Raw genomic sequence first — 23,770 nt, forward strand, 5'->3', positions numbered from 1 at the left:
CTGGGTGTGACGCCTCCTTAAAAAACATGCCAGTGCTGATGGCGCCGTTTCAAATGCAGCAGTGTCCACGGAGTCTTGGTTTACAAACGTCCAATGTCCTTCGACCATCATTAAATTGTTTGTTGTGTGTTTGCGTTGTTAGGACGAAAACGTGTTGGTTTCTGGGGCCATATATCTAAACCCAGGTAGGTGTTTATTCCATTTCCAGTGGAAATGGAGCTTTTAAACGTGTTTACCTAAACAGCAGATCCACGTGGAGATATTTGGAGGTATTTGCAGTAGAAGTGGGTCAGTTTAGTACAGTTAAGGGGCCTTTGCTGCCTTACCCGTACAGGAATCCTTGTCACTTCATGAAAAGTCTGAACAAAGTTGAAGACGTACTCATTAAAACATTCAACACTGGCATCGACACGATGTCACGGGCCCGCGGTCTTCATCCTTTCATCCTCTGCGCCGCAGACCAAGACCAGCACCATGGGCACCCAGGCTAACTTGGGTCTGCCCTGAAGTGGAAGATGGGAAGAGCTAACCCTGAGGCTGTGGGTCCTCCCCGTGTGTGATCTTGTGATCTCATGATGGTCAGTACTGCTGTGAGCTCACAGAGACTGAGTGCCTGGGGGGTGGGGGTGGGGGTGATAGAGGTAGAACCTGGCCAGGTTCATTGCTAGCCCTTGATGCACCCCTTTCTTCTGGCCCTGAGACCTTGGCCAGTTATCCACCCCCTCTGGGTGCTTTTCCATGACGGAATGACGGGACAGAGATGATGGGGTGCTGCCTTCGGTCCTTGCACACAGAAGGAGGCACAAATACACAATTACCAACTACTCTTTTGATTGAGAACAGTGCTTGCACCCCGGCCCTGGAGGTTAAGGGCAAGCTAAACTCTAAGGGCTGTGGGCCCCCCATTCCGGGGGGGGGGGGAAGCATGGAAGCTTCCAGGCCACACGTTGGTCTTGATCCTCACGTTAGACTGCGGAGCTCGCCGGAGTTGCCGCCGAGGCAGGTGTGGGGCAGCAGTGCCACATGCCTGCGAACAGCGTGGGGGCCGGGAACAGCAGGCTGGCGGGTGGCCCACCGTGGGCCCCGCCCCGAGCCCTCCCCCCCTCCCACCGGGGCCTGGGGGAGAAGGCGGTGCATGGCCCGCTTCCCCGGACACCAGCCACGTCCTCCTCCACTTTGGTCACGGAAACAGTCTGAAGAGCGAGCGGCCTCCTGCAGTACGCATCCCTCCTCGAGCAGGCTCCCGAGAAGGCACCACGAGGGCCAAGGCTCTGTCCGGGTGTGGAAACGGGGAGCGGGCCCAGATGCGTCTCCGCGACCACACGGGGCGAAGCCCGAGGCTTCTCTCAGGTGACAGCTTCACTGCGAGCTGTTCTCTGTGAGCACAGGTCCCGTCCAGTGCAGCCCGGGCGCGGGTACCAGCCTGGCACCGACGGCGGCACCACCGGGCCCCGAGGCCACAGCACCGGACTTCCGCACGTCTTTAGGGTCCAGCCCACCGCGCCCCCGACGCCCCTGAACGCCCCTTGAGGCCGCGCACGCGCACTGAACCGCAGCGAGCCCGGCCCAGACAGCCGCTTTTCAGCCGCGCACGCGCACGCGCACGCGCACGGAGTCCCGCCCCCGCCGCTCCGGAAGGCGGGGAACACAAGCCGCGGGGGGCAGGCCGGAGGGCTGGGGGCGGGGCGAACAGGGAATCGCGGCTGCGCACTGGCCCCTGCCGCTCGCCCCGCCCACTTTCGGCGTGCTGCTCTTTCAGGGGGAGACTGACTAGCCCGTCCGCGGAGGTGGAGCGCGTAAGGCTGACGTCTGACGGACCGACGACCGACGAAAGGGGCCGCAGCCACCATGGCGTTCGGCGGCACTCGCGGGTTCATGCCCCGCTGGGAGCTGCCTGTTGGCGTAGCCGCGCTGCTCCTGCTGCTCTTTTCGGTGACCGCCGCTCAGGAGCCGTCCGTAGCGGGTGAGGGGCTCGGGGCGGCTGAGAGTTTCTGGGCGGGGCTGGGAGGTGGAGAGGGCGGGGGGGGGGGTGGGTCCCGGAGCGGGGGAGGAGGTGGAGGGGGCGCTGCGTCCCCGGGAGGGGCGGAGAGGAAGTGGAGGGGGCGGGGGTCCCGGGGCTGAGGAGGAAGTGGAGGTGGAGGGGGCCCCGTGGCGGGGAGGTGGAGGGGTGGGGGGTCCTGCGGCGTGGCGGGGAGGTGGAGGGGGCGGGGAGTCCCGGGGCAGGGCGGGGGAAGAAGTGGAGGGGGCGGAGGTCCATGGGCGGGGTTGGGGAGGCGGGGGAGGGGGCGCGGGGTCCTGGGGTCCCGGGGTCCCGGGACAGGGAGGCGGAGGGGGCCCGGGGTCTCTGCCGCGCCCAGTCGCTGCCCCAGGCTGCTGCGGCCTTCCCGTTGGTCTAGCTGCTGCGGGGGCGCCGGGAGGGGGGCAGACCGGCCTTTTGTCTTGGTTCGGTCGCGGGGCGGTGTCAGCGGGACCCGCAGGATCATCCTGAGTACTTTGCCCTCCCTCTTAGTCTCACTCGACCCTCTCTGGCCGAGCTGGCGGTTAGTTTCTGAGTCAGGAAGTGGAGCTTAACCTGCTGGAGCCCCAGCGCTGGTCGGTAGCCGGTGTCCAGGGGCCAGGCCCCTTGAGGCGTGGGTGCCGGGCACTGGTGTGGCGCCTGGGGCCCCACTCCCCTCGGGAAGGAGTACTCGAGTTACTGCATGGCTCAGTGAGTCAGGAGAGCTGTAGTACCGGCCGCTTTGAAGGGGCTGACTCTGCTTCTGCACTCAACAGACCTGGGGTGGGGGTACTTCCTTGGTTTATCTCCCGTTCTTATCAGCCGCCCTGCCAGGTGCTGGGACAGCGGTGGTGACCAAGAAACCCTGAGTGCTGGGTGGGTGGGTCGGAGGCTGCTAGGGAAGGAAATGTATGGCCCAGGGCCAAGCTGAGGTCTCAGAAGATTCCAGAAATGGAGTATTGCCGGAGGCTGTCCTCCTGCCGGCCAGTGGAGGGGGGCCGGTCCTCCGACTCAGCCTCTGGGCCTGGTGGCAGGTCAGAGAAACATTTAAGCTGGGGTGTGTCAGAAGTGTTGCGCTGGCTGCTGTATGGGGGGTACCCGTGTGATCACTGGTGGTGGTGGTGGGGTCACCGGTAGGCCTCTGGACCTGTTTCCAGGGCTCCACAAGCAGGACTGACTTGGGGCCAGTATTATCCCGGCTTGTTGAGTTTTGCCGTGATTCCAGTACAGGACTTGTTTTCTTCTGATCTACTTCCAAATGTGTGTGACACATTGGAACGTAGCTCTCTGGACGTTCGTAACGAGGCAGTGGAAACGCGGTGCACAGAGCTCTTCTGGTCGGGATTGGGTTCCAAGCGCAGACGTGGAGTGGGTACCTGTTACCACACCGGAATGGATAACCTGCCGGAGATGGGTCTTTCTCAGGGGCTGGCGGGTGTGTGTCCTCGTAATTGGAGGGGGCGGGCCAGGAGTGCCCCGAAGTGACGAGTTTGACCACTCTGCTTTTTAACTGCCCTGGCGTGCTGAGATGAGTGGCGGTGTCCTTTGGTGACTTTCATTAGTTTTTTAATTAGGGAATTAGATCAGAACGGTTGCCACGTGGCACTGCACTTACTGTCGGTTCAGCCGCCCCTCCGCCCTTGAGCTCACGGTGGTTACTCGTCCCGTGGACTCGCCCCGGGTCCTCCGGTCCTTGGGTCCTCGGGGGAAGGTGGCGGACTGTTGTTTCTCCTGCAGCAACTCCTTCACGCGGGAGGAGCGGTGTGCCGGGAGGGTTTCCCACCCAGGTACCCTCGGGTCTCGTTTGCCTTTCCTCGGACGGGGGCACTGTTGGGGCGCTGAGGTCCCCCCTTCCCCAGAGCACGCGCTGCTTACCGCCCGTCGCCCTGTAGGGTGTGACTGTGGCGTTCACATCACTGGTCCCCCTGCGAGGCTATCAGGGCGCTTCGGAGAAACAGCCGGCAGGGGGTCTGCAGCTGTGGGGAAGGATGTGTCGTGAGGGGTGGGCTCGCGTGGCTGTGGAGGCTGGGAGGTCCCGGGACCTGTGTCTGCAAGTCGGAGCCCCCGGGAGGCTGCCGGGGTTCCTCCGTGTCGGAGGGCCTGGGAACCGGGAGCCCCGGTGTCTGAGGGCAGGAGAAAGTGGTCGTCCCAGCTTCGGCAGAAAGAGTAAATTCACGGTGGCTCTGCTTTTGTTCTGTGGGGGCCCCTCTGTGGGCTGGGTGCTGCCCACCGGCCACGGTGAGGACGGTCTTCACTATTGAGCCAGCTGATTCGAATGCCGATCTCCTCTGAAACACCCGCCCAGACACACCCAGAAATGGCTGCCAGCTGTCTGGGCACCTGAGCCCCGTCAAGGTGACACATAAGTCAACCACGCACGACAGGCGTGCAGATTTAACGAATGCGTCACAGCGGTCCCACGCTGACAGTTCCTAACGTCCCACTGTGTGTTTGGCGGCATGGAGACGTTAGGGACCCAGGATGCTCTGAAGGTCTTTAGAGCGAAACTCCTAAATTTACAGAAGCCTCCGTGGCCCTGCGGTGCCCACTTCGTGTGGGGGGTGAGACTCCATCCCCGCGACTCCTCCGTACCTCGGAGCCGCTTGAAGGATACAAAGGAGCTCAGCCGTGGCCTGTGCAGGTCGGGGGTGGGAGCCCGCCCCGACTGCTCCTTGCGAACGGCACAGGACTGGGGGGGACGCGCTTCCTCCCCTGCCCGTCTCTCGCCGAGAACCACGGCGTTTGAAACCAGTTGTAAGGGCCTTCCAGTGTGTATACAGGTGGTGCATGTTATTTGTATGTTCAGACGGTGCCCAACTTACAAGGGTTCGGCTTGGGATTTTCGACTGTAAGCGGTGCCAAAGGATGTGCGTTCAGTAAACACGGTGCCTGGAGTTTCCACACGCCGTGTCACCCCGGGGCTGGGCGGCCACGCGGTCCCCGCACACCGACGACCGTTCTGGGCCCACACGGTCTGCCTGTCACTTCGGTACGGTATTCGGTCAACTACTCGAGACGTCCACCCTCCTTGTAAAACAGGCTGTGGGCCAGGCGGCTGTGCCCGTCCGCAGGCTAACGGAAGTGTTGTAGGGTTTCGAGAGAGACCAGGGAATTACACGGAGTTTTGATAGGATATTTCCCCCTTTGAATGGGTTTCTGGGGACGAAACCCCATCATAAGTTGAGGAAGACGTGTACCATGCCGCTCAGCTCTTCTCTGTTGGGACAGGAAGGTGACCAGGACTTTCGTCTAAATGACTTTTCCACCCCTGATTCTCAAGTGACACGGATGGCATAGGTGCTCTCTGTCGCCGTGCAGAGGGGGCACAGTGTCCGATGAGGGGATTGTTGTGCCGGGGGCCGGCCAGGTGCCGCCCTCCTGCCTGTGTGTGACGTGGGCTCAGTAAATGCGTACTTGCTCGTTTCTTTATGTTTACAGGACAGATCTCGTCACACCCCTGCTAGTGTGTGCCTTTGTGTATGTAATCGGTGGCCTCACCCGGAACTTTAGGGAAGTACGTGAAACCGGGCCGTGGGTTAGCGTATCCTGACAGAAAGACCTTTTTATCAGAGTGAGTGACGCCCGAAGGTTTCTAATCGTTGGTAAACAGACTCTCAGTGGGGGACTTGTGGAACGGGCGTGTTCACACACAGCGCTGGACTCCGGAAGCAGGAGGCCGTGGTGCTGGTCTGCGGCCATCAGCACGTGGTCTGTGTCCCGTGACCGAGAAGTCCAACCCCCGCCGTCCGCGGCGGCAGCAAGTGGGGTATTTTCCTTGCCAGCCATGCAAGACGGTGAGGTGTTTCGTAAGGGAGAGAACAGAACGACCTTTTCCCGGTGCCGGCCCTTTTCGGGAAGATTGTCCAGTGTAGGTGTCTCTGCTTGTGTTGAACGTCTGCCCGGTTGGTGGTCGTGGCGGGGGCAGGCGGAGGGCTGGTCTCCGTTGACTCCTACGGGTCTGTGGTCCCAACACCGTGGGGTGGATGAGGTTTACGGTGTGTATCTCGGGGTGTAGTTCACATGAGTCCAGCTCTCAAAAAGACGTTACAAACGAAAATAGAAAAAAAATTCCCGTGAAAAAGTTCCCATACCCGACCCCCCTGCTCCCTGTGGCCACTCGATTAAGATTGACGAGAGGTACGTCTTTTCTCGTAAAATTTTTCGACAAGGACTTGAGGGGCGCCTGGGTGGCTCGGTCCGTTGAGCGTCCTACTTGATTTCTGCTCGGGTCGTGATCCCAGGGTCGTGAGTTGGGGAGCCCTGCGTGGGGCTCCCCGCCGAGCACGGAGCCTGCTTGGAATTCTCTCTCTCCCTCTCTGCCCCTCCCCTGCGCGCGTGCTTTGCTCTCGCTAAAGGAAAGAAAAAAGGACTTGAGTGGGCGTGACAGGCAGTCGTGCAGGTTTTCACGGTGGCTCCCTGCCTGCCTGTTTAGAAAAGATCGAAGCTGCCGAAACCTTGAAGGAATAAATCGCACAGCAAACTCCGCGTGCCTTTCTGTTGTCAGCATTTCCATGCTTGCCTTGCGCTCTCTCCGCGTCTGCTTGTTCTCCCCCCTCCAGGGGGCCCCCTCAGGGTCCGTCGTCCTGCGGCCCTCCCCCTTCCCCCCTCGCCCCTCATTCTCTGCAGCGGGCCTCCTGTGCGTCATGGGACTGTGAGGGTCAAAATCAGACAGTTGGCGTCGACAGGACTCGTGAGTACTTGGAGATGTAACGTAGGGCGAGTGTGTACCCGGTGTGCCCGTCATCCCAGTAGTGTCATTCCGTCCCCTGCCCGCGTCCAGGACCGTGCGGGGCTTCTGGCCGCCATGTCTCCCCACCCACCCAGCACCGCTCCCCAGTCTGTTCCCAGAAACGACTCTGTAGAAGCAGCCCCAGTTGGCCTTGCCTGGTGTCCTCTACTTGGATTCCAGTGCCTTTGACAGACTCCACCACACGTGGCCGTGTCCTTCCCCCTGCACCCCTGGGGGCGCCTGCTGCCACTGTGTCCCGTCGTCCTGTCATTGTACTGCCGATACTCTGGGCACTTGTAAGGTGCACTTTGTCTTCATAAGCAATGAAACTGGGGAGGCGCTCTGAGACCGTAAGTGTCTTGTCACCTCACAAGCGCGCGCGGTGGTCTTGGCGTCCAGATTTCCCACGATGATGGCAGAACCGCAGGCGTTCAAACCCCCTGCTTCTGCTTCTGCTAGTTGGCCTTCTCCGTACTTACTCCACGTCCGGGTGAAATCCTGGAGTGTTCAAGAGGCTGGAGTCCGTGGCTGTCAATCCCTTTGATTTTAAATTGTCCCTGTTTGGCAAGGAGGACTCCCTCCCCCCCGCCCCCCCCCCCCCCCCACCGGCCTTCAAGCCGGCCTTTGGGTCCTTTAGGTATTTTGTTATCCGCTCCTAAGTTGGTGCCACTTTGTGATGCCGCAGTCTGTCCGGGGCTGATTCTGTCCTCTCTGTGCCCCACTTCTGGGATCAGCTGCTTCTCCGAGGAGCCCTGGCCCCCTTCCTGGGGAACTGTGTCTAGACACTGAGGCCCCCCCGCTGCCTGGCCCTTTGGCGGACGGACAGAGGGAGTGCTTGGATGTGGCGGCCGAGTCCCCGGCCCTGGCACAGCCGGCCCGCCTCCCGGCTCCAGGGCACGGGGCTTCTGAGACAGGCGGTGCCGTTCCTGTCCCTGTCCTGGCGCCTCTGCGACCCTGCCTCTGAGTGGTGCTGGCAGAGATCGAGGTGTTCTGTGACTTGTCTGTTTCTTTACCTCCGTGGAGCTAAGTTATGTCTTTTTCTTTTTTAATTTTTAAATTATTTTGTATTTGATAGCACACGAGAGAGACGAGGAGAGACAGAGAGAGAGAGAGAGAGAGAGAGAGAGAATCCCAAGCAGGTTCCACACACAGCACGCCCAACGTGAGGCTCGATCCCACGGCCCTGGGATCGTGACCTGAGCAAAAATCGCGAGTCAGGTGCTCGGTCAATTGAGCCACCCGGGCGCCCTGAGTCTGTCGTTCTGAGGACAGTAGTTGGAAGTCAGCTTTAGGGTAAAGCCAATGGCGTGCCAGCGGAAAGACGGTCGTGGGATGGCCCGTGACAAGCGGGCTTTCGTTCTAAACAGAGTGGGATCGTGCTTAGCACGTGGAAGGTAGAAGGGTTAGGCTTCACGCGCCTGAGAGTTAGTCCCGCTTCGCGGACGTCATGAGCACGCGTGTGACTGAAACGGGAGCTCCTCCCCTGGGCGGACGGGGTCACGCGTCACGAGCGCCTTCACACCACGCGCGGGAGAGTGGGAAGACCCGATGGCGAGCGCTCCCTCGCACGCCTGCCACGTGGGTGTCGGCTGTTCACGTCTGGCTGGGTCTCCTCCGTCGTGGGGCCCGTCCCGGACCCTCTGGTAAGCTCGGCGAAGTCCGCGGCAGACATCCTGCGCTCATCCCGGTACCTCCCCGCGCGCGTCGTGACCTGGAGCTTCACGTTTGTCTTTTCCTTTGGAGACGAATCTTCCGTGCGGTGAAACGCGGGAGTCTTACGTGTGCCGTTGGGTAAGTGACGCCCACGTGACCCCCGTCACGCTCCAGCACGCGCCCATCTCTCCGAAGGGTTGAGGCCGCCGCCGTCCCTTTCCCGGTGCAGATGAGTTCGCCGGCTTCAGAACCGCATGCCCGTGGAATCCGGCTGGTGGTCGTCCGTGTCCGGTGTCCGTCGGTCCACGTGACGTGGCGAAGGCTCCGTGTTCCGTGCGCGCGGCGCACTCCTCGTGGCCGAGTGCCGTGCCGTCGCCACCGGTGTGCCCACCTTCTGTACGCGCGCATCTGGCTGTCGTCGGCTTCCCTGGCACCGTAAAGTGGGCACGTGTTCCCAGCGTCTTGAGCGAAGCGCTTGGGTGCGATGGCTGAGGTTGAGCCACCTCGCCTCCCGCCGCCGCGGCCGACAGTCCCCTTGCGCTCCGCCTCCGCGGACTTGGCCCCGTCAGCCCTTCTAATCTCAGTTTCCCCGGCGCCTGCAAAGTGGTCGCTCCTTACGACTGTGGGGTGCGGTTCCGGTGGCTCACGGGGTGGCACGGACCTCTCTTCGGAGTAAGCGTGTGCGCTCAGCTGTGGGTGCGGAAGATGGCAGCAGCTTGAGAGGGTTTGGACATTTTTCCCCCGGCTGCGAGTTCCGGGGCTGTTGGCTGGGTGGGGTGTGATCCCTCCCTGCCGTGAAGAGCGGCTGGAGCCGGCGGATTCCGGGGGGGCTTCTCCCTCAGGTCTGGGCGGGACTGGCGGGGACCGAGGCCTGGCTTTAGTCCCACGGGCCTGGCATTGCCGCGGCCTTTGGTTCCAGAGACTGTGCCGATGAGCCAGCGGGCCTGGGCCAGTTGGGTGCGTGCTACGCACCCACTTCCGCTCCCCTTCCCCGAAGGTACGGCCGTTGTGCCCCGAGGCCCCTTTCTCCGCACGACCCCTTGCAAATGGGACCCTGGGGCTGCGTGTGCACGCTCCCTGGTGGCCGGCCTGCAGCCAGGCTGGGAAACTCCCGCTGCTGCGCCTGGGAGGCTGGCTGCTCGTCCCCGTGGTTCAGAGGGCAGACTGGGTGCCTCCCTGGCCGCCTGGGCCGCTGTTTCCAGTGAGCGGTTCTCAGTGACCTGTTTGTCCTTTCCCCGCAGCTTGTTCTCAGAACACAAACAGGACCTGTGAGGAGTGCCTGAAAAACGTCTCTGTAAGTAGACACCCCCACTCTCCACGACGGGGTGGGGGGGGGTCTTGTGGGTGTTAAAGGTTCTGCCGTCTGGGGTTTGTGGAGATAGTTTCTGTAATGGGTGTCGAATGCCATTTTAGTCTTTCTCGGGAGTAGTGAACCTTCTCGTGAGGACTGCAGATATCACTCGAGCGTCATTAACACGCATGCTTACCTCCTGACCAGGTGTCTGGGCTTATAAACTGGGTTGGGCCCCACAGCTGGGAACACGTGTGAGTGGGCAGGAGGCCTCATTGAGGCTGGTGGGCTTGGGGGGGGGGGGCGGTGTTCAGAAGCAGGATGGGGGAGTGGAGGGCAAGGGGAACGGAGAAGGATGGGCACTGGGCTGGGCGTCATTTAGCGTCTAATCTGCAACTGTGAACCCATGGCCCGTGCTTTCGTGTCGATGCCACTAGAGCATAGAGGCCTGTTGGGGACGGGGACCGTGATTCTGTTTTGCACATGGAACCCCAAGATGGGGCCGGGAGTGTCCTGCGAGTTCCCAGAGGCCCGGCCTGTCGTGGTGCTCAGCCAGGGCTGGGGAGTCTGCTTCTCCAACCGGCCTGCCCACAGGAATGAGGGCCGTCCACGTACCGTGGGCCCCCCAGTCCTCACAGTGTGTCCCGCGTTCTCCATCAGTTGTCCTGGGTTGGGGTGGATGCTCCTCCCTGGGCTTTTCACCTGGGAACGGGGAAGGGTGAGGGCAAGGAGAGATGTGGGCCCTCAGCCCGGAGGGCCTGGTGTCCTGGGCTCAGACTGACCAGCTCACCAGAATTACCGGGAAGACTGGGAGCCAGGATGCTCCCGTGCTGACCCTGCGTGACCTCGAGCAGGAGGGCAGCCGCCCTGTAGCAGGCCCGGTGCTCTTGGCGGTCTCCTCCAGGTGGACCATCCTGGGATCTGACACACAGGCACGTGTGCGGCTGGCCGTGGGGGACCAGCAGAAAGGCACGCCGGAGAAAGTTCGCCACCGTGTGGGGCCCGTCAGTGTCCCTCTGCCCCATCCCGTGTGGCTCTCCGAGCAGTCCCTGGGCTTTGACGCCTTTGTCTGGGACCGTAGGGGAAGCTCCCTCCAGTCGGGTTTTACGAGGATAGTTTAGAGCCACGCAGCCTGTCCTCCCTTTCCTGGCAGCGGGGAACTCTGCGAGGCAGGTCAGGACAGACGGGCCGGGTGGTTTCTGCCCTAGGATGCTGGCCATGCTTTCAGAAGAGAACTTGCTGACCACCTGGCAGCGTGTCGGGTCGTAGGGTCTGAGTGGACCCTTGTGTTTGCTGGTTAAAGACTGAAGGCTGTTGCTACTGCAGCCTCAGACCTTACTGTTGGTAACCCTGAACTTGCTCACCTGTCTGCGCGTTTTCCTGGTGGCGTGGCTTTTTAGCGGCAGATGTCACTGTCGAAGTCCTCCCGGCTGCAAAGGAGCCCGGTGTCCTGCCTCGCTCTGGCTTCAGGAGTATGCACTTCGCGGCATCGTCCGGTCCAGCCCGCCCTTCTGTGGGAGGACGTTGTGGGGGCACACACACCCCCATCTCAGCAGGCGGGCGGGCAGTAAGTCTCAAGGTGTGGGCCCGCTCTGGACGCAGACGGGTCCGGTCAGAAATGCAGGGCGCAGGGGCTGCGGGAGGCCTGCCCACACGGGTCCTCGGGCGCACGCGGGTTTCTGGAAGGGCAGGTAGGGGCCTGGGAGGCCAGAGGGGAGGCTGAGGGCACACTGTGTGTGTGCCCTGTCAGTGCCACCTGGATGGCTCACCGCGGGCATGTCGCTGCAGTAATCTCAGGTCCTGGGAGGGACGCTTTGAGCCTTAGTTGCGTTGTCTTTAACGGCCAGTGCGGTCGGAGAGACCACAGGTAGGATCTTCGTACGGCGATTGCCAAGGTTGCAAAAGTCCACCAGCAAACGTGTAATGAGCGTGGTCCCGCCTGTCCTGCAGACGATCCGAGACGGTGTGTTGGGAAGGGAAGGAAGTAGGGGGGTGGGGCAGGTAGGCCCTGTGGAGGAGGTTGAGGGGCGTGTGTTTGGAGAAGAAGGTTCCGGGCACAGGGAGGAGGCCGTGCAAAGACCCCGGGCGGGAAGCCACCTGGCGGCTTCCAGGACTGCACGGAGGCCGAGAGGCTGGGCAGGGTGCCTGAAGGAAGAGGGTTTGAGTAACATCGGCCCTGGTGGGCAAGGCGGGGTGGAGCTGCTGTGGCGGGGTGAGGACCACGGCCTTCCGGTCAGCCACTGAGGGGGAGCAGACGGTGTGGCTGGGCTTGTATCCTGGACCGTCTGGTTCTTTGGTGTTTACGCTGCGTTTCTGGGGTTTGGCAAACATTCGTCTCTTTCAGTGCCTTTGGTGCAACACCAATAAGGCGTGCTTGGACTACCCCGTGACCAGGATCCTGCCACCCAGCTCCCTTTGTACGCTGAGCTCTGCACGCTGGGGCGTTTGCTGGGGTAAGTCTTCGTGTTCATGGAACTCTTGCGGAGTCAGTACTGCCTGGGGGAGTCTGGGTGTGCTCAGTTAGCATAAGCTGCCAGAACACGTGCTCCCTGCAGGAAGTCAGGAAGCCAGTGAGAATGCGTGCTTTCTGGGAGGGCAGCCAGGGGTCCCCGGGGTGCCGGAGGCCCACTTGCGAGGCGGAGGGAAGAGGGTCAGCTTGGGGACTGCGTCTTGCTGGCGTCTGTGTGCCTGGAGTCCTGCTAGGTCAGCACGGTCAGGTCCCTACGTTTCTATGTCCCTTTCTGCCTGCGTGTGGTGGATTCTGTAGGCGCTCTCTCTTGGGGGACGTTAACCCTTTTTGAGATCCCACAGAGACCAGTCCTGGACCAGGGAGCCCTTGGCATTTTGAGCACGAACTGTTGAGGTGCTTTTATTTCTATTTTCTTTAGAAGGTGATTTGTTTAACGTTTATGCGTTTGTTTAAAAAAAACTTTTTAACGTTTATTTTTTGAGAGCACACACATGCGCACATATGAGTTGGGGAGGGGTGGAAAGAGAGGGAGACAGAGAATCTGAAGCAGGCTCCAGGCTCCAGGCTCCCGAGCGGTCGGCACGGAGCCCGACGCGGGGCTCGAACTCATGGACTGCGAGATCATGACCTGAGCTGAAATCAACCGTTGACGCTTAACTGACTGAGCCACCCGGGTGCCCCCAAGGTGTTTTAAAGTTGAAGCATAACTTCTAATGATGCGCACACGTGTTAAGTCTCCCTTCCTGTCCTCGTGTAACGTAAACACATACGTGTACACACACACACGTATGTTCAGTGAATTTTCACACGAGTCCACAGATAATCTGCACTCAGCAAAGCGTGTAGACCATTCCCAGCGCTCACAGCCTGTCCCTGTCGGGACCGTGGGCAGCCAGTGCACTGACCTGCCACCCCAGGGAGTGCTGCCCGCCCGCCCTTCACTTAAAGTAAGCGTGCTGGTCTGTCCGACTCCCCGTTCGGGGGCATGTCTGAGACTCGTGCGCCATGCGTACCGGCTGCCTGTCTCGCTGCTGCTTGGCACCCAGTGCCCACTCTGCTGCCGGGGACGCCCGGGGTCCCCGTGCTGCTGCAGACGTGCTCGTGGGCGGCCCCCCACTCACTCCTGCTGGGCACATGCTGAGCAGCGGGATGGCGGACTCATCGCCTTTCAAGAAGGGCTCCTTCAGGCGACCGGGGCTCTCGCTTGTCCCACATCCCTGCCAGGGCCTGGGGTCATCTGTCACCTTCATTTTCGTCCGTCTGGCGGGTTTGAAGTGGCATCTCCTTGTGGCTTTGATTTGCTCTTCCCTCATGACCGATGATATTGAACACCTTTCAGGTGGGGGCATTTTTGATCATTGGCCTGTGAAATGAAATTCCCACCTTAGGGCTGTGGGGCTGGCCGTACCCCTGACTCGGGACAGACAGAGCCACAGCGGGCCACAGCAGTTTGCGGTTCGTGGTGACTCAGCCGGGGGGAGGGGGACAGGAACTAGCCAGGGGTTGTGGGGGGCAGGCTCTGCCGTGCCCCTGGTTCCCGAGAGAGCACGTGCTTGGTTTAATTGACCCCGAGGGCCAGGGGGCTACTTGCCCATTGGGGATAAGTGGGAACCGCCGTGGGTCCCCGCATGTACTGCAGAGGATCGGGTAGGGTTATTTGGCCGAGGACCTTCTCTGTGGGAATAGAGTGGGGGTGGGGTGGGGCTCGTGCCATCTGGGGAGACTGGGGGCCCCACACGTCAGGGAGCACCAGATCTAGACCTCGTGCGGTGGGTGCTTTACAATTCTTTCACCCACGTCTCGGCAGAATTCTTCTGGGGTTTTACCTGTGATGACTTTAAATCTGTGTTCGTTTGGGGGAAAATAAGATCTTTGCCATGTTAAACCGTCGTGCAGAAGCAGGGTTGGTGTTCATGCACGGAGGCCGTCTTTCCGTCCTCGAGTAGCACGCCACAGCCTTCCCACGTAGGGCTGATGGGGACAGGGGTCCTTGGTACTTTCCTCCGTCACGACCAGATGTCTGTTTTTATTTTGTAACTGGTTTTAGCTGCTCGTCAGAAATGCTGTCTTGGAGGTGGGGGGGGGGGGGGGCGTAGATATATTTCAGAACCAGCTGTCTTACTGATCAGATTGGCTCTTAAAGTTCATTATTTTGAAGTTCTCTGGTCAGAAGATGATGCCATCTGCCAGCAAAGGTCTTTTCTTTTTACACCTGTTCCTGCTAATTTTTGTGATGCCGGCACTTCCAGAACAGGTCAAAGGAGGGAAGAAAACACACGATCTAAAGCCCAGAAGGCATTTCAGATATAACACCTGTTTCTGTTTAAAGTAGTTGAACAGAGACGCCTGGGTGGTCCCATCCGTCAAGCCTGTGACTCTTGGTTTCTGCTCAAGGCATGATCTCGCAGCTCGTGGGTTCGAGCCCTGTGTCGGGCTCTGTGCTGGTGGTATGGAACCTCCTTGGGATTCTGTCTCCCCTGCTCTCTGCCCCTCCCCCGCTCACGCTTTCTGTCTCAAAAGTAAATAAACAAAAAAAAGAAAAGAACGTAGTTGAACAAAGCACAGAGAGTGTGTGAGGCCAGCGGCCGGCCTGCATTGAACGTGAGGGTCTGTGCGGGCCTGAGTGGGGTCTGAAGGGCGCCGGGCACTGGGGGTCGGCTCCCTCTCCCACCTGGCAAGCCCCACCCAGCCACCAACGGGAAACCGGGAAACGGGGGAGACTCGAGGGGACCAGCTCTGCGTGGCAGCCAGACTTTCTAACTTCAGTGCCAGGAACGCTCCACCATCGGTGGGGGGAGTTCGCTCTTGAAGCCTCTTCCAGGGCTGACTTAAGTGGATGAGTGAAAACTCCAGTTCTCTGGTTTGAATTAAGTAGAAAAATAGGGACTGGTTTGGGTTTGTAAATCCTTAAAAGAAGTTGAAAGAATCGAGAACCTTGTTTTAACTACTTGTTTGCCTTGGAAGTTGGGTCTTGACAGGAAATGACAAAATCCTCGAGCAGCCCGGGTGGGGCAGGGGCTGGGCCCGCGGGGCTCACAGGATCTCCCCGGGGGCAGTCAGCGCACTTGACCCTTGAACAACGTACACGTGAGGGGCACTGACCACCCCCCCACACACGTCCTCGAAAATCCGCGCACAACTTTCGATTCCCTGAAAACGTAACGCATCATCTGTTGACGGAAGCCTTACGATCACGCAGGCAACCGATGAGCACCTGTGTTGTGTGTTGTGTTCTTCCGCACTGTGTCCTTGCAGGGACGTGGGGGAGGTGTTCGTAAGGAGATCTCAGGGAGAGGAGGTGCGCTTGAGTTCTGCCCCGTAGGTCTTGAAGATGCACGTGTTAGGGGACCCACGCAGTGTGAACCGTGTTCAAGGGCCAGCCGTGTAGGGCCGTGGACTTGGATGTAAATAATCAGCTGAGCTGCACGGGGCTCCCCTTCCGTCTGGAGGAGTCCCTCAGGGCGGGCCCGCTTTGTTACCGTCTGTCAGGCTCGAAGCGTCTTCGGACCCTGTGGCCTGGGTCTGCGTGGTTGGCCGGTAAACTGTTCTTAAGTCGCACGAACAGGCCGAGAGACGTAGGAGGGGCCCCTGCGCGGGCTGCGGCCTGCCTGTGGGGGAGGGGTTGGTCCCGCTCCCCTCCTGACCCCCGGCTCCCTCCCGCTGGGATTTGCAGTGAACTTCGAGGCGCTGATCATCACCCTGTCGGTGGTGGGGGGGGCCGTGCTGCTGGCCTTGGCCGCGTGCTGCTGCGCCTGCTGCTGCCGCAGGAAGAGGAGCCGGAAGCCGGATAAGGAAGAGGAGAAGGCCGCGCGGGAGCGCGAGGAGCGCAGGGTCCGGCAGGAGGAGAGGTGAGGTCCCCGTTGGCTCGGAACCCGGCCTGCGCGGCCCTGGGAAACGACCCCCGCCGTGGGGTGCGCCCCTGTGGGTTGTGGGACAGGGCGAGGGAGGCGGGTCTCCTGTCCCTGCCCGTGGAACGCTATGGTGGCCCGGAGAGGCGCTGCCGCGTCAGGTCAGCTGCCGGCGGGGGCTGAGGCCCGGCGGGTTTCTGCGCTATCCCCGCAACGTCGTGTGCCCCTAAGTAAAAACTAACGTTTGCGTGTTCCCAACCTTCCTCAGAATCTGACGTCAGGTTTTTCTCTACGTGAAAAATATTTTAAAAAAATACAGTCTTGGATATTTGAATTTCTTTTGTTGAAACTCAGAATCAAAGGACGTGATGCTGAAACAGCCTCACGCTGCCTGGCCTGGCGGCCGGGCTTGTCCCCACCCTGGTCCCTGGTCTCTTCCCGGGAAAAGAGGACAGACCCCCACTCTCTCTGCTGAAGGTACATCATTTAACATTGTGTTATATTTTGGTGCTAAGTGAGATTTCTTTGTCTTTTTAGGAGAGCAGAAATGAAATCCAGACATGATGAAATCAGAAAAAAATATGGTAAGGATCGACTGACTGCATCTTTTGTTTGGCTGGGAGTGGGTTCCGGGCCGTGAGACGTGACTGCAGGGTCTGGGCTGAGGCTTCCGGGAGGAGCCGTTGGTTCTAGACTGCGCGGTCCGGAAGGAGCTAACTCCAGGGAATGTCTGGAAAGGTGAAGCCTTAGGGTGTTTACTCTCAGCCGGATTCCTGAGCGCCATTGGCTGATGAGGGGGCGGAACTTGACCGGTCCGCGTGGCCTCCCCTGCGCCTGGTGCTCCCGCTGCTCCCGCACCTGACTGCGGGCCGCGCGCCTTTTAAAGGAGTTAGCCAGAGGTCTCCATGCCACCAAGTGATTCATCTGGTTTTGGTTTTTGGTTGGAGGGATTTTGGAGGGGATACTAATGTTTTAGTCCGCGAGAACATTAAATCTGCTCCTGGGTTGAGTTGGTTCTGCTGATTCCCACATCCGTGGCCATGCTGTTGTTTGGGGCTGTTGGGATTGCTAGAAGTGGCCGCACTGCGCTCTCGCCGATGACTGTCACGGGGCCTCCAGCTCTGGGCCGCGGTGCTTTCGTGGACCTCATGGCCTGAGCAGTGTTTGCTGTGTGTCGGGTGCACCTGGCAGCTGGGCTCTGGGCTGAATCTGATTAGGAAAATTGCAAAATCTTTTCTTTCCTTTTTTTTTTTTTTTTTTATTGGAAAGTTTGTTTTGAGAGAGAGAGAAAATCCCAGGCAGGTTCTGCACTGTCCGGAGAGTCCAATGTGGGGCTCGATCCCACAGCCCTGAGATCACGACCTGAGCTGAAATCAACAGTTGGATGCTGAACCGTCCAAGCCACTGTGCCCCTCAAAATCTTTTCTAACTAACGCCCTCATTTTGGAGTTCTGTGTCTGTACAGGGAACACCCTGTTCTCGTGGTGTTTTCGGGTCCTGTGCACTAAAGCAGTGGGTCCTGGAGCCTCGGCTCCCTCTGGTGGGCTGCTGGCCGTGCGGTTGACTCGGCACCCCCACCCAGCACCGGCTGGCCCCTCCGTCCACGCAGGCCTCCTCTGACTGTCACGCCCTTGTGCGTGTCACCTCAGGCTCAGGTCGACCCTGCCAGCCGCCAGGTGTGGGTTCTGGGGCCCGAGGCTGCCCTGACCGCCTCTCCCCCTGCCGTTGGGTCTCCTTGGTTGCAGGTGAGATGTTCAGCAGCTGCTAGAGCCTTCCCTCGTGTGCTCCTGCCCCTCGGCTTCCTCTGCCAGCTGGCCCATCAGGTCCCCGGTGCCCACAGCACTCACCCGGTGTCAGGTCCCCAGCCTAGGCAAGGGCGGACTCCCGCGTGGGTGACGTCGTGTCAGTGGTCGTGTCGGCACGGTGCCGTCTGTCCCTGGTGCCTCTTCCAGGCGCACGTTCGTGCCCAGTGAACGCCAGCTGTCCTTGGCACGGGCACCTTGCTTCACGATACTGAAGTGTTGAAAGGAGCTTGTTGGCACCTGACTGACGTTACCGTGAACGGTGAGAGAGACGTGTTCGCGTGCACTCACACACGGACTCCACCACGGTGCCTTTATCGCCAAGCACAAGTAGCATCTGAAGTCTGCTCCCTCTGCAGTGTCCCACTTGCCCCGTGTGTGCGAGGCCAGGTGGCGCCTCGGGCCGGGGCTCCTGGCGCGGGGCGTTCTCCGTGACCTTCACCGAGGCCCTTCACTCCTCCGTTTTGGTGGTGCGCCAGGCCCTGAACTGCCCCGAGGAAGCCAGCTTGTGCCTGTTGACATAAAGCCCACCTAATGGACTGGACTTTGCAAAGACCCAGCCGCGTGGAAGAATTCCCGGGGGGCCGCCAGGGGGGAGACGGGCCAGGCACGCGTACTTGCATGGAGGAAACCCTTCTCTTGGTTTCAGAAGGCGTCTGGTTTCCTAATCACAACACAGTCTCCCCCTTTTAAACCGGAAGTAGAGCTGGGAGCTGTTCCATTCGTCCTGCTCCAACACGACTGTGTTCGGCATCTGGCACACGGGCTCCCTTTACCAGAACCACCGTGGGCTTCCTCCCAAGGCCGAGGTGGCGGTCCTCCTCAGACGGTCCACCCTCCTGCCTCCGCGCTGGCTGCCCTCCCGCCCCGTGCCCCCTCCCCCCCCCCCCCATAGCACATACACTTGGTGCAGCGGCTCCAGAAAAGTGTGGGCGATACAGGTTTTTAAAGAGAGGGAGAGGCTGTGTGTTCAGAACTGCAAAGAGAAAACTCCTAGGCCTGAGCGTTTAGCACCAGAGATTTATTTTTACAACTGCATTATATTAGCCACGTCAGAGCACTTGGTGGTGGTGAAGTGGACAGTCACCTCATTGTTTCGTAGCCTTAATTCTAAGGACATTTAGGGTGCTTTGTTAATTTCTGTATATTAGCCAATCGCTGTGGGGAGAAATAATGGCTGTTTCTTAATTCCTCTTAGAGAGAATCAGCCAATAAGTTTTTATTTCTTTAGGTTTGCTTTTCTTAGGATGACTGCTTCTGGTAAATTTTATTTCAATTTTAAAGTCACCTGTGGTTTGACTTTCAAAAAGGTTAAGCGTAGGGGCGCCCGGGTGGCTCAGTCGGTTAAACATCTGGCTCTTGATCTCAGGTCATGATCTCAGGGTTTGTGGGATCGAGCCCCTCCTTGGGATTCTCTCTCTCTCGCAAAATAGATAAATAAGTAGAAATAGTTACAAAAAAAAAAAAAAGGTGAAGCGTGGTGCTTGAACCTGCTCGGAACACCCTTTTTCTTAGAGCCACAGTGAGTGTTCACGAAACACTGAATTGTGTTGTGTCCTTGGACTTCGTTTCCTGCCGTGTGAGCACATTTATAACCAGGTCTGTTTTGTTCCAGGTCTGTTTAAAGAGGAAAACCCGTATGCCAGGTTCGAGAACAACTGAGCCACGTGCCCAGCAGTCCCCGCACGGCTCCAGGGAGCACGGCGCCGCCGCCCTGCAGACCCGCGGGCTTCCGTTCCCTCTTCTGTATCTGTATTTAGTCACTGCAGACACGAAGCTTTTCAGGGGGGTCGGTCGGTTGTGTTGTTACTTCCAGGAGGCAAAGCCCACATCCTGCTACCCTTCTCCGCTGGCGAAGCCAACCGCGGACGGGGCAGCCGGCCTCCGTCCCGCCTTCTGTCCTCGCGTCCCTGTGCCCGACGACGCGCTGTGCGCGCACGGCGGGGGAGGAAGGGCCCCTGTCACCCCGCCGCCCTCCATCACCCGGCCGGCGGCTGTGCGCCCTGCGTGGCAGCCCCCGGGGAGCCGGGCGCCCAGACGCAGTCTGCCGGGCCGTGCCTTCTGACCCCAGCCGCTCCGAGCAGCGTCCGGGAGAACTTAGATTCACCTTAAATCTGTGTTTTGTTCCGTTCCGTTTCATTCCGTTTCAAATAAGTCTTGGATTTCATTCCTCCACCAAAGGTGTTTCACCAAGAAATTTTTCTGTCAAAACTCAGACCGCTTACTGGACAGTTTTTAAATTTTAATTTGTATTTTTACCGGAACACCAAGATTTTTTTCCAGTGAAAACTTGAATAACAGATGAAGCATTAGAGCCCCCTGCAGGGGCAGCAGCAGGTGCTCTGGGCCGTGGGCCTGGAGGGGCCATCACTGCCCCGCTCCCTTTTCAGCCCTGATGACGGCCGGCGCCGGGTCCTGTGTGTAGCCACACCAGGCTCTCCCTAGTCAGGCTGTCAGCAACATGGTCACACAGGGACCACGGGGTCCCCAGGCTGTCCCCGAGGAGGAAGGGACCATGCCCCGTGGGCCCCTCTGCGGGGCTCTGCCCACTGGGGGGTCGGGCGGGGTGTCCAGGGCCGGCCAGAGGGATTTCCACGTGCTACACGGAGACACTGCTGACTGTCCTGCTTGCCACACGACCCCTAGCTTGGAACCGCGCTCTTCTGGCTGGGACGCTGTCCGTGGCCTCCGGGTACACCCTGCGGTGCCTTCCGTTGGCCCCAGGCCTTTCAGAGCAAGATCTGTGGCTTCAGTAAATGACCACATCCTTCCTATCGGGGATGCAGACCGTGGAGTAGCTGTGTGAACTGCCTCTCTTCACTCTGAAAATAGTCCCGGTGGCCACCGCCACATTGCTTTGGATTAGGAAGACGTTTAGCTTCGGGGAGGTGGGTCGACAGATGCAAAGACAAATGATGTGTTCCGCTTTCACACTCGTGACTGTGCCGTCGGGGACTGCTCTCCAACGTGTCACGGAAAGTTCTCAATACAGGTCAGTGTGATCCAACACCCCACACCGCTCGACAGCCCCCCCGCCGCCCCCCCCCCCCCCCCCGCCACATCGGCCTGTGCCGTGAGGTGACCGCGCTGTCCTGCAATGTCCATAAGCCAAGACACTAACTGTACAAACTCTTGACTATCTCTTTCTGACTTCTTGGGCATTTGATAGCAATTTGAAGTATTACGAAACATTCCTAAGTATTTTATAGCAGCCTGCAGATTTTGACTTTCTACTTTTATTCATAAGAAAAACTTTGTAGCAGACTCCAGCAGCCTTTGTGTTAATACAGTAATGTACGTGAGGTCACGCTGTGTCGTGAACGGTGTGGGGCTGTGCCCTGTTCATACAGCGCATTTAGTCCCTTCGGGGTACCGAGGCCACACCAGTGCGTCTGGGAGGCTGTCCTGGTCCCCGCATTTTATAAGTAGTCCTAAGAGCACCATGTGTTGTAACCTCAAGGAGACCGTCAAGTTCAGAGTGCCTTAATCTTAACCAGTTTCCAATAAGTGGTTTAATACACGCTTTGTTGAATCCACTGTGTCCTCGTGTCTCATTTCTCCGTGGCGCTAGCATGATCACCTGGAGGGCGGCAGGTAGACTACAGAGAGATTCTGGCCCGCCCCGGGATCTGTGAGCGATCCCGGCTTCGGTGCCATGGCCCAGGGGGCGGCCGTGCTGTGTCCCGGGTTGTCCTCCCCCTCCCCTGCCGGCCGCCCCCAGCTGTCTGCTGTCCACGAGGCAGGTTTTCTGCCCCGCCCCACCAGCACCTTCCTTCTGCTCTGCTGGAATCAGATGCAAAGAACTCTGGGAGAAAGCAGTTCTGGCTTTGAGCTTCGTGTACTTGGCTCGGCTGTCGATAGAATCCCTCCCTCCTTCCCTTCCCCGGGGTGGGGGTTCCTCACTGCCCGGCTACTGGGGAGCAACCACCCCCCTTCTGAGTTGCTGCTGGGCTGGCTGAGCCTCTGGGACTTCCTCTGTGCTGCGAAGTCAATGTTGTGCAGGTGACGTGTCCACCAGGGCTGTGGTCCCTGTGGGAAGTGTGAGCCCACCCATGTTGCTGTGCCGCAGCCACGCTCAGCCACAGGGCAACTCCAGGCTCTTCTGGGAAGTCTAGAACAGGGGAGTGTGAGGTCGAGATGTAGTCCTGGGGTGTCCCCGTGCCTGGCACGTCCCTAGGTGTCCAGTCCACTTGGGAAACTCACTGGTCTTGCACTCGTCAGAAACATTTGAGGAGGCGCTTGGGTGGCTCAGTCGGTTTAGCATCTCACTTCGGCTCAGGTCATGATTTCACATTTCGTGAGTTCGAGCCACTCATTGGGCTCTGTGCTGACAGCTCAGAGCCTGGAGCCTGCTTCGGACTCTGTGTCTGTCTCTTTCTGCCGCTTCCCCATTCGTGCTCTTTCTCTCTCTCTCTCAAAAATAAACGTTAATTTTTTTTTAATAAAAAATAAACACCACGATTGGATGGGTGATCGGTGGCCACGTCCCACCAACTGGCTCTCGGTGTCCTTCCAGAGCCAGTCTGCGTCACGGGGCTCCTGGTCTGCTCCGTCAGCACGTGGATCCGTGCACGTGGCCGCCGCCTCCCCAGGGGCCTCGGAGCGCCTCGTCCCACCGTCTGCTTGGCAGGTGCTGGCTGTTTCCATTCCTGTCTGTCCGTGCTGCTTTGTGTGAGCTGTGGGTCAGTTTCCAGGAGTAGAATTCCGGATCACGGCATCCGTGATGCTTACGAAAGTGTTGGCAGGATCTGCCCATTACCCTCCAGACAGAGGACAGCCCCCTCGAGGAATCTGTGCCCTTTCGCAGGCTGGAGGTAAGCGGCCCCGTGTGACTTTGCCCAGTCCTCACCTGAAAGTAGGTTACTCTGAGCAGTTGTCAGGCTGCGTGCCTGTGCGTGTGGTGCGGTCGGGGACGGACAGGCTGAGCCCAGGCCACGCTGGGGTGCTGGCGTCGACGTGGCTGCTGGGTCGGGTCCGCTGCTACGGGAGGTCTGGGGCTCCCTGCCCCCTCCGCCCATCCGCACCCCCCTTTCCGCCACACTGCCGCCCAGTGCCCTCCTGACTGCCCTGCTGTGCAGGCCACTGACCCCGGCGACCGCATCCCGGTCAGGCCGTGGCTGATTCGGTGGCGGTTCTTGGCGTCTACCCCACCGGGACCAGCAGGCACCGGTGAGGCCCGGGACTCGTAGACAAACTCACGGTGGCCGGCACTTAGCAGATACCTGCATGTCTCACGGTCATCGCTGCCACCGGAGAGCCGTCTCTGGCCACGTGTTCGCTTCAAGGAGCCAGGGGATCTGGCGGCAGCCACAACTTTGGGGCTTACGGGGCCCCTGGTACAAAGGTGTCTGGCCAAGCCCGCTGGGGGCAGGGGGCACTGACTCCCCGCGTGGGTTGCTGGGAGCGGGTGAGGGCACAGTCTTGCCATGCCCCTCATCCCCAGTCCCACACCCTCTGCTGGGGACCCAGCCCCCCAAATGGTCTTGGAGTCCAGAGGACCTGCCCAAGTGTAAAAGTGGCCCCAGCTGCTACGTTGGGTGGATGGCAGTGCGTCTGGTGCCTCCAAGTCCGGAGACGTGTCCCCGCTGGCAGGGCTCTCCCTGTGCCTCCGGCCCCGGCGGGCAGGAGCAGGGCAGCCAGCCTGGCGGGGACGTGACACCGTCACCTCTCCTCGATGCCACTGCCGGGAGTCGGTCAGTGCGCAGGGCCTGGGCGTGCCCCTCCCCTCCCCGGGGCCACATCTGGCACGTCCGGGGTCAGGAGCTGGCGATCCCGCGAGCGATTCCATCCCGCCATCTCTGCCGCTTCTCCTGGGAGCCGAGAGGAGGCTCCAGTGTGGATCCCTCCCGCGCACAGAGCAGACGCCGACCCCACGGAGGAGCCCGGGGGCGCCAGCGCGGCCTCGCATACTTGATGGGTTTTCTGCTCGCAGAGCTGAAGAATGGTGCTTAATTTGGTTTCGGACCAGCTGTCTCCTTTTA

General features: G+C 59.9%; 1 protein-coding gene across 2 annotated transcripts; it reads left to right on the forward strand.

The window, feature by feature from the left end:
• Positions 1 to 1,196: 1,196 nt before the first annotated feature.
• PTTG1IP (PTTG1 interacting protein) lies at positions 1,197 to 21,321 on the forward strand. 2 transcript variants are annotated; one of them, XM_023238634.2, is made up of 7 exons: positions 1,197 to 1,350; positions 1,760 to 1,963; positions 9,620 to 9,672; positions 12,014 to 12,122; positions 15,813 to 15,987; positions 16,525 to 16,571; positions 19,405 to 21,321. In XM_023238634.2, the coding sequence occupies exons 2-7, from the start codon at positions 1,849 to 1,851 to the stop codon at positions 19,449 to 19,451; spliced, it is 546 nt and encodes a 181-aa protein (XP_023094402.2). In that variant the 5' UTR covers positions 1,197 to 1,350; positions 1,760 to 1,848; the 3' UTR covers positions 19,452 to 21,321. The 2 variants fall into 2 exon arrangements, with proteins under 2 accessions (XP_023094402.2, XP_019694849.2); XM_019839290.3 differs by lacking the exons at positions 1,197 to 1,350; positions 1,760 to 1,963 and adding an exon at positions 7,915 to 9,375.
• Positions 21,322 to 23,770: the final 2,449 nt, after the last annotated feature.

Source organism: Felis catus, chromosome C2 (assembly GCF_018350175.1).
Source record: "Felis catus isolate Fca126 chromosome C2, F.catus_Fca126_mat1.0, whole genome shotgun sequence".
Taxonomy (NCBI): Eukaryota; Metazoa; Chordata; class Mammalia; order Carnivora; family Felidae; genus Felis; species Felis catus.

Excerpts from the sequence above, each read along its gene's own strand:
- PTTG1IP (XM_023238634.2), top strand. The coding sequence starts at position 1,849 with ATGGCGTTCGGCGGCACTCGCGGGTTCATGCCCCGCTGGGAGCTGCCT. Across the intron at positions 1,964-9,619 it reads TCAGGAGCCGTCCGTAGCGG|CTTGTTCTCAGAACACAAAC; the intron begins GTGAGGGGCTCG and ends CTTTCCCCGCAG. Across the intron at positions 16,572-19,404 it reads TGAAATCAGAAAAAAATATG|GTCTGTTTAAAGAGGAAAAC; the intron begins GTAAGGATCGAC and ends GTTTTGTTCCAG.